This window comes from Berghia stephanieae, chromosome 2, assembly GCF_034508935.2.
Source record: "Berghia stephanieae isolate SIO BIC M18660-M18661 chromosome 2, UCSD_Bste_1.3, whole genome shotgun sequence".
Classification (NCBI taxonomy): domain Eukaryota; kingdom Metazoa; phylum Mollusca; class Gastropoda; order Nudibranchia; family Aeolidiidae; genus Berghia; species Berghia stephanieae.
The window spans coordinates 47,378,495-47,393,204 of NC_088361.1; the positions used below are offsets into that span (position 1 = coordinate 47,378,495).

Genomic DNA, 14,710 nt, shown 5'->3' on the forward strand with positions numbered 1-14,710 from the left:
CAATTCAGAGCTTGAAACGCCTATAACGCCCCAAGAAACAAGCGAAGCCATACAAAAGCTCAACAGCAACAGATCGTCAGGTCGAGATGGTCTTAGAGCAGAAGATATATATATATATATATATATATATATATATATATATATATATATATATATATATATATATATAAGACATTTAAGACAAAACAAGTTCTCAATCTTGGAAGTGGAAAACTCGTTCTGCTGAACAAACAAAATAAAAAGAAAGGCCCTTTAGAAATGTTGCGACCAATCGTTTTATTATCCACGCTAAGAAAAGTTTTAAGCACAGTCACGCTCAAAAGAATTAGAGAAAAGGTAGAGGAATGTCTATCACATCACAAAGCCAGTTTAGAAATAGATAGAAGCACTGCTAACATAGTATGGGCCCATCGATGAAAGTCAGAACGGAGAGATATAAGGAAGAATTTACCATAATTGGAATCGATATGAGTTCAGCTTTCTACACAATATGTAGAACCAAGTTGTTGTCAATCCTTGACTCGTTCTTGGACAAAGATTAAGTGAAACTCATAAGATACCTATCATCAAATACTACATTACATTTGAATCCGGCAGAGAATTAACAAAAATATCAACCCCAATTGGATACCCTCAAGGAGACAGCTTAAGTCCAATTCTATTCACAATATACTTCGAAAGATCTAAAACCAAAATTCCCACCAATAAAGAAGATCACTCATGAATTGATATACGCAGATGATACGGACCTAATCTTTGAATCAGAACATCAAGCGAAAATATGCATGCCAATATTATCAACTACCCTAGAAGCATGGAATCTGAAATTGAATCAATCCAAAACAGAATATACAAAAATCAACAGAAATTTAAATGAAGGGAAAAGTGTACGTAAACTAGGCAATTTGATCAACCAAAATGAAGACATCAGAAAACGAAAGCTGCTGGCCACCAATACATTCAACCAACTCCAAAATTTATGGAATAGAAATAACATAATCAGTGAGAACAAACGAATACAGATTTACAAGGCACTGATTATTTCGATATTGACATATATAATTGTGGAACCTGGGGCCTCAGAAAAAAGAACTTAGAAAGTCTCGATTCATACCACCGCAAACAATTACGCCGCGTAATCGGAATATATTGGCCAGAGACAATTACAAATACTGATCTCTATGAAAAAAACAAGGTCCAACGCCCGAGTACAATAATAAAAGAACAGCGATGGAGGCTATTTGGTATCATATTACGTCGAGAAGATAACATCCCAACCCAAACTGCAATGATAGAATATTTCCTTCATGGCAACAAGGTATGAAGGTAGACCACCAACATCAATAGTAACTACCCTAAACCAGCATCTCTCTACATATCAGAAATTCTGGATTCAGATGAGGCCGAATAAATCCGTGAAGAACAAAGAAATGCTGCATTGCCCACAGTACTAAAGTCACAACAAGATCTTGACAGCCTCAAATCTCTGGCCCAGGACCGTCACCAATGGAAACAATTAACAACACCGATGGAGAGAGCAGCTATACCTATCGACCATGGCTGAATCACACAATTCTCAGCGAGCGTCATTCGGACTGCGAGGCTTACTGCTACTACTACTACTACTACTACTACTACTACTACTACTACTACTACTACTACTACTACTATTACTACTACTACTACTACTACTACTACTACTACTACTACTACTACTACTACTACTACTACTACTACTACTACTACTACTACTACTACTACTACTAGGGCACAATGATGGTACACATAATGATAGGTAGTTAGTTTGATGTTTGGTATCCCCGCCATCCGACCGTCCTGTTGCCAGATTCATTTGCGCGTACGTATAGACTTTAAACACTAGATCGATAAAACAAACAAACAAACGAACAAAAAACAAACTACGAAACTAAACAAAGAAAACAAAGAAAACAAAACAAACAGATCAATAAAAATGATGCAACGAGAGGCAATATATTTCAGGAAAAGACAATTTCAACTGTAGTTGAATTATTATTATGACTAGAGATCGTCTCATCATTAGGAGTTTTAGTTTTTTCGATGGCGTCACTGGCTGACGTCATTTCCGTGTATTTCTGGTCATCGTGACATTCGTCATTGGTGGATGCGGGGCAGAATGGGAGGTATCTGAGGATAAAAAATGAATATCATGTAACTTGTCAACACAATACAGTTTAACTCTCACACGTTCCATAATAGAGATTTCGATCACCGGTGATCGATGGACACGCCCCCCTTCTTTCCTGTCGTTTCGCTTTAAGTGCGCTTTATAATATGCCCCCAAATGGCGATTTTATAATAGTTTACTTAATTTTATACAATAAAAACTACAAAATATCTAAGAATATTTGATTTTTTACTCCTAAATCACAAGAAATACGAAAGTATTTGTGTCAGTAACTCGCTTCGTCACTCGACTTCCGCCATCTTGTTTTGACAGTCGACTTGTCGTCTCTACTCACGAATTTACTCAAAACAAACTAATTATATACATTTTACAATGACTTATTGTACCGAAAAAGAGGTCTACGATATCTTATATATGGATGAAGACAGTGACGATGAAAATTACGCTGCTGTTCCCGAGAATATGATGCCTGATGGGGACCTGCCCTACTCACCAAATCTGGACTCGAATGACGAACCTGACGAGTAAGTATTTTTCTCAACTTTTCACAATTACATCCTCTGACATCATGTTCAAGTCAAAAAACGCACATCCTCTTGAACCCTGATCTTTCTTTTATCAGTTTCTATTAAGTTGTTATTTATTTTTTCACTTTTCACCTCATTTACCAAGCATAGAAATTGGGCAAGTGGTTAGCTGAAAATGTAAACAAACATGGCTGACAATAGAAGTAGAGAGCCATGTATTTCAACAAGGAGTGAGACAACTTTATTTTTATTTCTGACTTTTAGAAATGAAGATTGTGATGTTTTGTGAGAGCAGCTTTTAACAGAATTTTGTTCTTTTTTATTTCTTTTTAACGCAGTGAGACCCAAATCCAAGTACAAGATGAGGATTAAGAAGATGTCACTCGTATCCCTGGTGTTGCAAGTATGAGTACAAGTAAAAGAAGTCATTATGAAAGGTGAGCAGGAATCATATTATTATACTCTATTCAGATGCACTTTGGAAGTATGACATTCTAGAAATTATCATTAGTTTATAAATTGCTTCAAATGGTTGGTATGAAGCAATGTTTTAGTATGTGGCTCACAAATAGTGAAGGTAAGAATTTCATGGGTTCACAGGGAACATGAGAATGACAAACAGTTGATATACTGAATTTTGTTACTTTTGTGTATGGACTGAGTCAAACTGTCAATATATTGTTTATTTGGTTTACCTTTGACTTATTAAAATTGTTTTTGCAATTCTAATTCTTTTTTTTTTTTTTCTTTTTTTTTTTTTTTAAATTCATCTCATTTCAGTTCTCAAATTCCATCTCATGAGATTCCTGGCCCTTCCAAACCCAAGAAAGTGCGCCTTGATCCTGGTCCCACAACCTTGTCCCACTTTTTTGGCCTGAACTTGTCCCTGGTCTATTGTATGCCGGATGTGTTGAAGTTTGAGTTTGTAATTTATTTATTTTTGTGGAAGATTGCCATATGGTTTTCAAAATTTACAGCGACTTTTCTCAAAAAATGCAAATATTATTCTTCTGATTTATATAATCAAATGCCTTTACAAGTGCAGTTTTGTGAAATAAATATATCACTTGTGAGTGAATTACTATTCTGGAATGTAAAATGAACCATATAATTCATTTAATCAGTCAATATCACTCATTTGAAGTAAAGCAGACCAATTTGAAATTGAAACTGTCATTTTTTGTGATATTTTTTGTTCACATGTAAATATTGAACTAATATGTAATATTTGTAATCAGCTGTATGATTTCAAGTGTTAGGGTCATTATTTTCCTCAACCATAAAAGAAATATGACATTATGGACAAACACAAAGGCTGTTATTTTATGTCAAATAATGCTGGATTATGCCCCTTTTTTTCCAGAAAAATTGCTCGTCTCTAAGACCCTCTCAAATACTCATTTTCAGGAAATTTGCAATGAATTTTGTAAATAATCTGCAAAATATGTTGTTTGTTTGGAAAATAAATGATATTTGATTATATTTCATAACCTGAATTTTTTTCGCTCTTAGTGATTGAGAAATGTGTTGTTTTTGTGATAATTTTTTGAGACCCTACCCCAGCACATAAATCTGATTTATGTCTCGGAGAGGGTTTCAATTGTGGTATAGACATGTCACTGTGATAGTATGATCATTGGCAAGTACAATGATATATAACTTTACATGGTTGTGGGCCAGTAGAATGGGTTAATGGACATTTTAAATAGCACTACCCAGACATTTTTCACTCTAGCTTTAAAATAATGGAACGTTTGAGAGTTAAAGAAGATTGATCATATTATGGCTATGTGGTCTAGTGGTATGACACTCGCCTTCAAATCGGAAGGTTATGGGTTCGAGCCGTGCATAGCTGAATCCTTGGAAAAGACTCTTCACTCGTATTCTCTCATCGGACTCAGGTGTAAAATGAGTACCTGGCCGTTGACACCGTTGTCTCTGTCAGAAAAATTGGAATATCGCTTTATATGCGTCATATTAAGTGTTCCTATTGGATAGGCATTGACTGTAAACCGTTTTGAGCATGTTTTGTTGATATTGCTCTATAGAAAAGCTCAATATTAAAAAAGAAATTGTTCATTCTTTTGAAAAGCATATCAGTCTTAACCCTTCCATTACCAACCATAGGAAAATTGTCGCCTTCGTGAATATACAACCACCGTTTCTCATATAGATAGAATGAAGTTGACGTCACTCGGGACTTAATTATAGTTTTTTTTTGCCATCCACGTTTATGAGTAATTCTCATTTAAATGTTTTATCCAGACTATGACAGGTCGTGGTTACACATAGTTTTGTGTGTTGGTCCGTTGTATTTGTGGGTGGCGATGTTGTGAGCTTCTTAGCCAAGCGCGCACTACCTATATAGATTTCTTATGTGCATCAAAACATTTGAAGAAATATTTCCGTTAAAATTATAAAAGGACTTAAGGGCTAACCCACACCTGAGACTGACCCCGACGACCAGACACTGCCGTCCTCTGCCGTCTTCCGGATAAAGATGTCGGGCACGGACAAAATACTAAGACTAAATAGAAGAGCCGCTAGACCTACCCATACCAAGCACCCGACGTCCTCTGCCGTTTTTTTTTTTGAGCTTGGTATTGGTCGGTCTAACGGCTCTTCAATTTATTCTTCGTGCCCGACGTCTTTATCCAGATGACGCAGAGGACGGCAGTGCCGGGTCGTCACAGTCGGTCTCCGGGAGTATGGGTTAGCCCTTAGCCCGAATGCTGCGTTGTACAGCATGTTTTATTGAACAACATTATGTAACGCATGTGTGCGTTCCAATTGTGATTAAAAAGCAAAACAAAACTAAACAAACAAAAAAAAAAAATAACACCCAAACAAAATTGAGCTTTTATATTGTGCGATATCATTCAAACATGCTAAAAGCGCTTTACAAGGGGTCATTAGCCAACAGCAACACGTAACATGTAGGACAAGAAATGACACCTGTAAGGCTATATTACAATTTTATTCGAAAAGAGACAACGATGTTAATGAAATGCCAGGTACTCATTTTACACCTCAGTACGATGTGAGAATGTGAGTAAATAGCCTGTTCCAAGGACTCAACTATGCGCCGCTCGGAGCGGGGTTCGAAACTAGGATCTTCCGATCTGAAGGCGAGTGTCATACCACAAGACAACATAGCCGAATCAAGTCGCTATTGCACCAGTGCTTACTTCCCAGTCCAAAAAAAAACAAAAACAAAAACAAAAACAAAAAAATAAAAACAACAAAAAATCATTTAATTAATTATTTCAATAAATATAGATAGAACGAAGATGACGTTACTCAGGTATCTGTTATGGTTTTTTTTTTGCCATCCACGTTTATGAGCAGTTCTAACTAAACTGTATTAACCAGACTATAAACGTTCAACGTTACACATAGTTTTGTTTGGTGGTTCGTAATACTTCCGGATGGCAAGTTGTGAGCTTCTTAGTCAAGCGCATTATATATATATATATATATATATATATATATATATATATATATATATATATATATATATATATATAAATAGACAAATATGAGCATTTATAGAGCGCATTTCAATGTATTTACCATGACTAATGTACTTCACAATGTTCATTTATTCCCCCAACAAGCGTCACGGAATCATATTTCCATTTAATACAGACCCATTCGCCAGTTAGGCGGAGAAAAGAGTAATGTAAAAAAAAAAAAAAACAGGGTTCCTATCCAATCCAGAGGCTGAATACAAATTTTGTGCAAATGATAGTCTGGTTTAATGGTATGACACTCGCTTTCGGATCGGAAGGTCCTGGGTTTGAGCCTCGCTCGGCGCATAGTTGAGTCCTTGGAAAAGGCTCTTTACTCATATTCTCTCGCCGTACTCAGGTGTTAAATGAGTACCTGGCCGTTAACAGCGTTGTCTCTGTCCGAAAAAAATGTAATATCGCCTAACAGGCGTCATGTCTCGTCCTACATGTTAAGTGTTGCTGTTAGCCAGGGACCCCTTGTAAAGAGCTTTGAGCATGTTTAATAGATAATGCACTGTATAAAACCTCAATTTTCTTTTTTAAATACAGAATGACGGCATCTTCTTTTCTAGTCTAAATATATGCTGGTTGTCGATAAACATCAGCCATCATCGCTTTTGTGCGTGCTGTTATCCTAATAATCTGCCTGTAATTCCTGTTACTAAATTAATTATACCGCCTTATGATTCCTTATAAAACCAATTCATTATCAGTCCCCAGAAGGACTAGTTACATAAACACTTCCAAGGATTTAGGAACCACAAAATTAGAAGGTGTGACATCACGACTTTTCTTCCCTATTGTGACGTGAATATAGATAGAATGAAGTTAACGTCACTCACGTCATTGTTTTTGTTTTTTGCCATCCACGTTTATGAGTAATTGTCACTTAACTGTATTAACCAGACTATAAACGTTCATGGTTAAACAAAGTTTTGTGTGTTGGTCCGTTATACTTCCGATGTTGTGAGCTTCCCAGCCAAGCGCATACTATCTGCTTAGACTCAAATACTTTAATAATAATAATAATAATAATAATAATAATAATAATAATAATAATAATAATAATAATAATAATAATAATAATAATAATAATAATAATAATAATAATAATAATAATAGATGATCTTTATTGTCCATAAATATGGCAATTTGTCATTATATTACACTTGTTATAACGTTATATGATAACTATAACATTGAACAGATATTTCACTCCTACATATTCTCTCTCTCTCTCTCTCTCTCTCTCTCTCTCTCTCTCTCTCTCTCTCTCTCTCTCTCTCTCTCTCTCTCTCTCTCATTGTTGCTTTCTCTCTCTACAAAAATAGTGTCTGACATTCAGAAAGACTTGGCGATGCATATCAATCCGAGATTCAATAGAAATAAAAAGGGTGTGGGCATAAATTTTTTATTAATATCTAGATAAGTGGTTTTTATATGAATAGCTAACCCTATTCGAGGGAATTCCGTACCGCTGGTGAAAAGTAAACAATTTACGATTTCTATTGTGATCAAAAGACTCGTCTTGGCATTTTGTCAAATAGGTTACAGACATATCTATAGATAGAACGAAGTTAACGTCACTCATTCTTTGTTATAGTTTTTTTTGTCATCCATATTTATGAGTATTTATCACTAAAATGTATTAAATGTATAAACGTTTAAGGTTACACATTGTTTTGTGTGTTGGTCCGGTACACCTCCGGATGGCAATGTTGTGAGCTTCTTGGCCAAGTGCATACCCATGTGTCAAGCTGAATCAAATGACCAATCGTGCTGTTAGATATTTAAAAAGCTGTGAACACTTTTCACTAAGTGGGTCACTTTGAGCACATTTTACAATGTGACCAATGACCTCGAGCACATGGAAAGTTAATATAGATTATGCCCATTATCTTACTTGGAGGGGCGGAATAAACGTATTCTTTCATTTCGTTGTATTTAATAAACTCGTTATATTTTTATCGTGCAATAATAACGCATACTGCATACTCGTAAGCTCTTTATTGTTTTATTGGGCATGATAAAAATAACTCGCTTAACACATACAAAGAGATGAACGAACCGTATATTATTCTACGCTCCCCATAAATAGTAACACGAAAGGCTGTAAACTGAGCGCATTTAATGGGCATGATCTATATTAACTTTCCATGTGCTCGAGGTCATTGGTCACATTGCAAAATGTGCTTAAAGTGACCTACATAGTAAAAAGTGTTCACAGATTTTGAATTATCTAACGTTACGATTGGTCATTGAGTTCAGCTTGACACATGGGTATGTTTACAACTTTCATAAACAAAGCAGCGTGTTAACATTTATTCAGAAACGACCAATCACGAAAAATCACGTGATTGATGACTCGGTTGGACGAAAACATGAATATAGATCGCTCCCAATTTGTCTCCTGCTCGTGAATAACCATTGTGTCATCAACGCTATAGATAGTTCGAAGATGACGTCAATAAGGTCTTTGTTATTGTTTTTTGCCATCCGCGTTTATGAGTAATGCTCACTGAACTGTATTAACCTAATTCGAGTCCAACAATCCATACAGAATACCGTCTTGAAGAATTGTGGCACAATTACTTTTTAGCTCCTTAGGAAGATATTCTTGCTTCTGAATAAGACAAAGAAAATCGCTGCTACAAGTCATAAATTCAATTGACACTAACCTAATAACCAAACAAAAACCAAAAATAAAACCAACAAAAAAAAACAAAAACAAAACAATAACAACAACAACAACAACAACAACAACAACAACAACAACAACAACAACAACAACAAGGACAACAACAATAACACCGTCAAAAAGAAGAAGAAGAAAAAGAAGAAGAAGAAGAAGAAGAAGAAGAAGAAGAAGAAGTGCTTTCCAAATCCATAAGCCCAATTCCATCACATAATAACAAAAATGTAAAATACCGCTTCCACAGATCATACATTCAAATTGTGTGTCGCTTTAATATTTCAGTAGAATTGTTTTAATCGTCGGTTATGAGAGTGTTAAAAAGGATTTTTCAAATATTCAGTCAACACTACGCAGATCAGAGCAGCACTTAACAAGCTGCAATTAATAGAATTAGTTATTTAATTTTACCTGAAGCATTTGACTCTTTTCAACAGTGGGCGTAAGAATGGTAAATCGTACCCAGACTCGTCCGATACCGATACAGTAGTCGATTCCTGTATCCCCCATCGAATCAAACCTCTCTCTTCCAGGGTTCCTGGTCGGATATACATTCAAGGTTTAAAGTTTAATTTTTTTAAATTGAGCATTTATATAGATCAATATCCACTAAATGTGCTCAAAGTACTTTACAAAGGGTCCCTGTCTAACAGCAACATGTAACAGTAACATGTATAACGAGACATGACGCCTGTTAGGCGATATTACAATTTTTCCCCGACAAAGACAACGCTGTTAATGGCCAGTTACTCGTTTTACACCTGAGTACGGTGAGAGAATGTGAGTAAAGCGCATTTTCCAAGGACTCAAATACGGTGTGTCTTTTTTACGAAACCCGCCGAAACCCGACGAAACCCGACGAATGCCGACAAAGTTATGGGAAATAGGTAGCAATGGGGAGTGAACCTGGAACTCAGGAAATTGTACACCATTGGGGACTGGGTTTCGGAGGTCTCGTAAAAAAAAATTCGTGCTACGCCGAAACTCGACGAACAACGACGAAACCTGACAATATCCGACAAAGTTATGGGAACTAGGCAACAATGGGGGGTGAACCTGGGAATCAGGGCGGTGTACACCAGTGGGGAATGAACCTGGGACTATGTAAACAGGATATAATAATAATAATAATAATAATAATAATAATAATAATAATAATAATAATAATAATAATAATAATAATAATAATAATACACATTTATATAGCGCTCATTCTCGTGTAAAACACAAGCTCTGGGCACTTTACAATATAAATATCAATTTTAAGTGAAAAAAAAATAATAACAATAATAATAATTCATAGCCAAATCAAGGATTCATATGGAGTCAAGAAAAACAAATACAGTAAAAATGTGTCTTGAGATTCTTTTTAAAAGTAGGTAAAGACTTGCACTCCCTCAGACCACGTGGCAGTTCTTTCCAAATCTTGGGGCCGAAACAAGCAAACGATCTATCACCAAATTTTGTTCTTGATCTTTTTTCCGAAATTTTCGTTTGGTCATTACGTGATCTTAAAGTGTAATTTTCAAATTTACACATGACTACGTGATCTGTGAGATATGCCGGTCCTATACCAGCCAAACACTTATAAACAAGACACGCTGCTTTTTAATATAGCGCTTTTCAATGGGCAACCAATGGAGAGATGCCAACAAAGGGGTTGCACGATCAAATTTTTTTTTGCCAAAAACTAATCTTGCTGCACTGTTTTGCAGCAGTTGTAATTGTTTAACAGAAGCCTGAGGCAAGTTGACAAGCAGCGAGTTACAATAATCTAGTTTCGAAAAAATGAGGGAAACAACCAATGTTTTACATGTTCCAATTGCAATATACTGACGGATCGAACTGATTTTCTTCAATTGAAAGTATAAAGATTTACAAAGAGCAGAAATGTGAGCTGACATTCTCATTTCTGAATCAAAATAGACACCCAAATTTTTCACAGTCTTTGAAACTTTGATCTTTTCACCCCCAATCAACACCTCAAGACCATCATTCACCTTCAACTGCCCTCTTTTTCCCACAATCATCACTTCTGTTTTTGACTCATTCATTTTCAACTTGTTTGCATCCATCCACTCTTTCACATCCGTCACACATTCTTCCACACGTTTCACAATATTTTCGAGATTTTTAGTTTTATCAGTAGCATAAAGTTGCGTATCATCTGCATAGAGATGATAGCGCAGCCCATGACCAGTGATGACATTAGATAATGGAGAAGTATACAAAACAAAAAGAATTGGACCCAAAACAGAGCCTTGAGGAACACCAAAAGACAATGTATGTTGACGAGAAAGTTTATCTAAAATCATAACCTGTTGCTTTCTGCCATCTAAATAAGATTCAAACCACTGCAAGACAGTCCCAGACAAGCCAAAAGTTATATTAAGTCGTTTAATGAGAATACCGTGATCAATAGTATCAAACGCCGCCGAAAGGTCTAACAATGTCAGAAGAGAAACAGAACCTTTATCTAAAACATCAAGCTAATCACTCGCAACACAGCACAGAGCAGTTTCTGTGCTGTGGTAAGAACAATAAGCTGACTGAAATTTTTCCCATAGATTGTTTTCATGGAGATGTTGTGAACAGCGGCGTGGCATGCTTACAGTATAAAGTGGTGCCAGACGAAAATGACTTACACATGCTACATGTGTAAATATAAAAGAAAGAAAAAAAAACTTACATATTTGTAAAGTAAATTTGCATGGTGATGTTTCTATTCCTGCAAATCTTTTTAATAGTTTGTTTATATAAATCACGAACGAATATATTGATTGGAGTTTGGACACTGAGGGAAATGGCTAAAGGGACACATGCAGACATTGAATGTCAATCGAACAAAGGGTAATTTCAAAACTTACAAAGCGTAAGAATGTAAACAGCCCTTGGCCTATTAAAAGAGTGCTGTAGTTACGTCATGAAACAGCCCCATTCCACTTCGGAAATCAAACATGACACCATACAAGATCTCTCTCTCTCTCTCTCTCTCTCTCTCTCTCTCTATCTATCTATCTATCTATCTATCTATCTATCTATCTATCTACCTATCTGTGTGTGTGTTTGTGTGTGTGTGTATGTGAGATGAACGCGCACGCACACACATACACACACACACACACACACACACACACACAAAGTCAAACACGCATATTCACGCGAAGATCATGCATTTAGCATATAGCATCACTATCAAGAAATGTTTGACTTAACTCGTTCACATTCCTTCATATCAATTTTTGCAGCAATAATAATAATAATAATGATGATGATGATGATGATGACGATGATGATGATGATGATGATGATGATGATGATGATGATGATGATGATGATGATGATCATGATAATAATAATAATAATAATAATAATAATAATAATAATAATAATAATAATAATAATAATAATAATAATAATAATAATAATAATAAGATGATGATGATAATAATAATAATAATAATAATAATAATAATAATAATAATAATAATAATAATAATAATAATAATAATAATAATAATAATAATAATAATAATAATAATAATAATAATAAATGAATATATACAATAATCACGACACAGAGAGAGAAACAAATGAACTTGTTAATAATCGTGATTTCGATAATAATAAAGATGGTCGAAGTTACCATACTATGACTAGGACGTAAATGACCAACATTAGCTATTTTTCCCCAGTCCAACAAAGTTGGAGCAAAAATTTCTCGGCACCTGAGGCGGGTTTTTTCTCGTATGTGAAGATGGTAAAAATTCGAGCCAGGTATTCAATGTGGCAACATTATAGTACATTATAGTAATAGCCTTAAATGGAGCCAGCAGAGATCCGCTCCTTGGAATCGTTTGAGTGGGGAAATCCAGTCACTCGCTCAGCCATAGTACACAGTCGCTGACGACAGTCATCAACGGACTGTGTGAATCGGGAGAAAAGAGTGGGTAGAAGGCGTTGTGACAGAAAGGGAGTCTGTTTCGCACTGTTGAAAAAAGGCGATATATACCATTTCTCAGTTTTATATATTTTAAAAAATGCTGTTATCCATTTGTAAAACATGGATGTGGTGCCAGGCACCATTTGAACCAATAGAGCCACGCCCCTGGTTGTGAAAGACGTCTGAGTACAACTTTTTCAAGGATTTTAGAAAGAAATGGCAGATTTGAGACGGGACGGTAGTTACTAAGGTCATTTACATCGAGATTTTGCTTTTTTATGAGAGGCTTTACAATTGCAGTGAGAAATAAACCTGGGACTAAAGGGAGATGGATACCATTGAAAGTTGAAGCCGGATATGAGAGTTTGGTACCAGAGGAGAATGAACCTGACACTATAGGAGGTGGGCACCAGTGGGGAGTGAACCTGGGACTATGTAAAAAGGATATCAGTGGGAAATAAACCTGGGACTAAATGGATACCATTGAAAGTTGAAGCCGGATATGAGAGTTTGGTACCAGATTAGAATGAACCTGACAGATTAGGAGGTGGGCGCCAGTGGGGAGTGAACCTGGGCTATGTAAAATGGATATCAGTGGGAAATAAATATGGGACTAAAGGGAGATGGATGTCATTGGGAGTTGAAGCCGGATATGGGAGTTGGTTACCAGAGGAGAATGAACCTGACACTATAGGAGGTGGCGCCATGGGGAGTGAACCTGGGACTATCTAAAAAGGATATCAGTGGGAGATAAACCTGGGACTAAAGAGAGATGGATACCATTGGGAGTTGAAGCCGGACTATGGGAGTTGGGTACCAGAGGAGAATGAACCTGACACTATAGGAGGTAGGCACCAATGGGGATTGGCTGTTTATAATTGTGGTTTTGCTTGCATCTGGTTCTACGTGTGGGACAGAAGAGCCAGATCATCCAACTGTTTCCAGGGAGTCCATTGTAACCCATTTCTTTGCCATTTGGAGGTTTCCTTCATTAGCCAATCAATGGCAAGGATGAACAGGAATGGTGAGAGCAAGCATTCCTGCTTGACACCAGTCTTAATTTCAAAGTTGTCAGAAAGCTAATCTTCATGTACAACCCTGCAACTTGATCCTTCATCCATTTGCTTAATGAGGTTTACTATCTTTACAGGGAATCCATAATGTGCCAGAATTTTCCACAAATTTGCTCTGTCAATACTTTGAAAGCCTTCTCGTAATCCATAAAGTTGACAATAAGAGGAAAGTTCCATAGACTGTTCCACTATGACTCGCAGAGAGGCAATCTGGTCGGTGGTTGAACGGTTTTCCCCGAAAACCTGCCTGTTCGTCCCGCAGTTTAGCATCTGCAGCATTCTTAATTCTCTCTAGAATAATACGATTGAAAATCTTTCCTGGGATAGAGAGAAGAGTGATTCCTCGATAATTATTACAATTACTGAGGTCCCCTTTCTTGATAAAATGTCCTTCCTTCCAATCCTTTGGGAAAATCCGTCATTCCAGATTCTCTCAAATAGTCCCCGGTTCATTCCCCATTGGTGCCCACCTCCTCATGTGTCAGGTTCATTCTCTTCTGGTACACAACTCCCATAGTCTGGCTTCAACTCCCAATGGTATCCATCTTCCACAGTCCCAGGTTAACTCCCCACTGGTGTGCACTTCCCTTAGTCTCAGGTTCACTCCGCACTGGCACCCACCTCCTATAGTGCCAGGGTCATTCTCCTCTGGTACTCAACACCTATAGTTCGGCTTCGATTCCCACAGATATCCGTCTCCCGCAGTCCCAGGTTAGCTACCCATGATCTATATTAACTTTCCATGTGCTCGAGGTCATTGTTCACATTGCAAAATGTGCTTAAAGTGACCTACATA

At 36.6% G+C, this 14,710-nt stretch overlaps 1 protein-coding gene and 1 long non-coding RNA gene across 2 annotated transcripts in view; one reads left to right on the top strand and one right to left on the bottom strand.

Annotated features, from left to right (window-relative positions):
- Positions 1–1,997: 1,997 nt before the first annotated feature.
- LOC144963950 (solute carrier family 23 member 2-like) overlaps positions 1,998–14,710 on the bottom strand; it is a 37,998-nt gene continuing 25,285 nt past the window's right edge. Inside the window, exons 14-15 of the mRNA XM_078897893.1 lie at positions 9,310–9,436; positions 1,998–2,166 (exon numbers count right to left, since the gene is read on the bottom strand). Of these exons, the coding sequence (XP_078754019.1) occupies positions 1,998–2,166; positions 9,310–9,436 (296 nt within the window). The remainder of the gene's footprint in view (positions 2,167–9,309; positions 9,437–14,710) is intronic.
- LOC144965036 (uncharacterized) lies at positions 2,184–4,190 on the top strand. Its single transcript, XR_013643965.1, has 3 exons — positions 2,184–2,691; positions 3,033–3,131; positions 3,475–4,190. It is a non-coding gene; the product is annotated as an uncharacterized LOC144965036 (long non-coding RNA).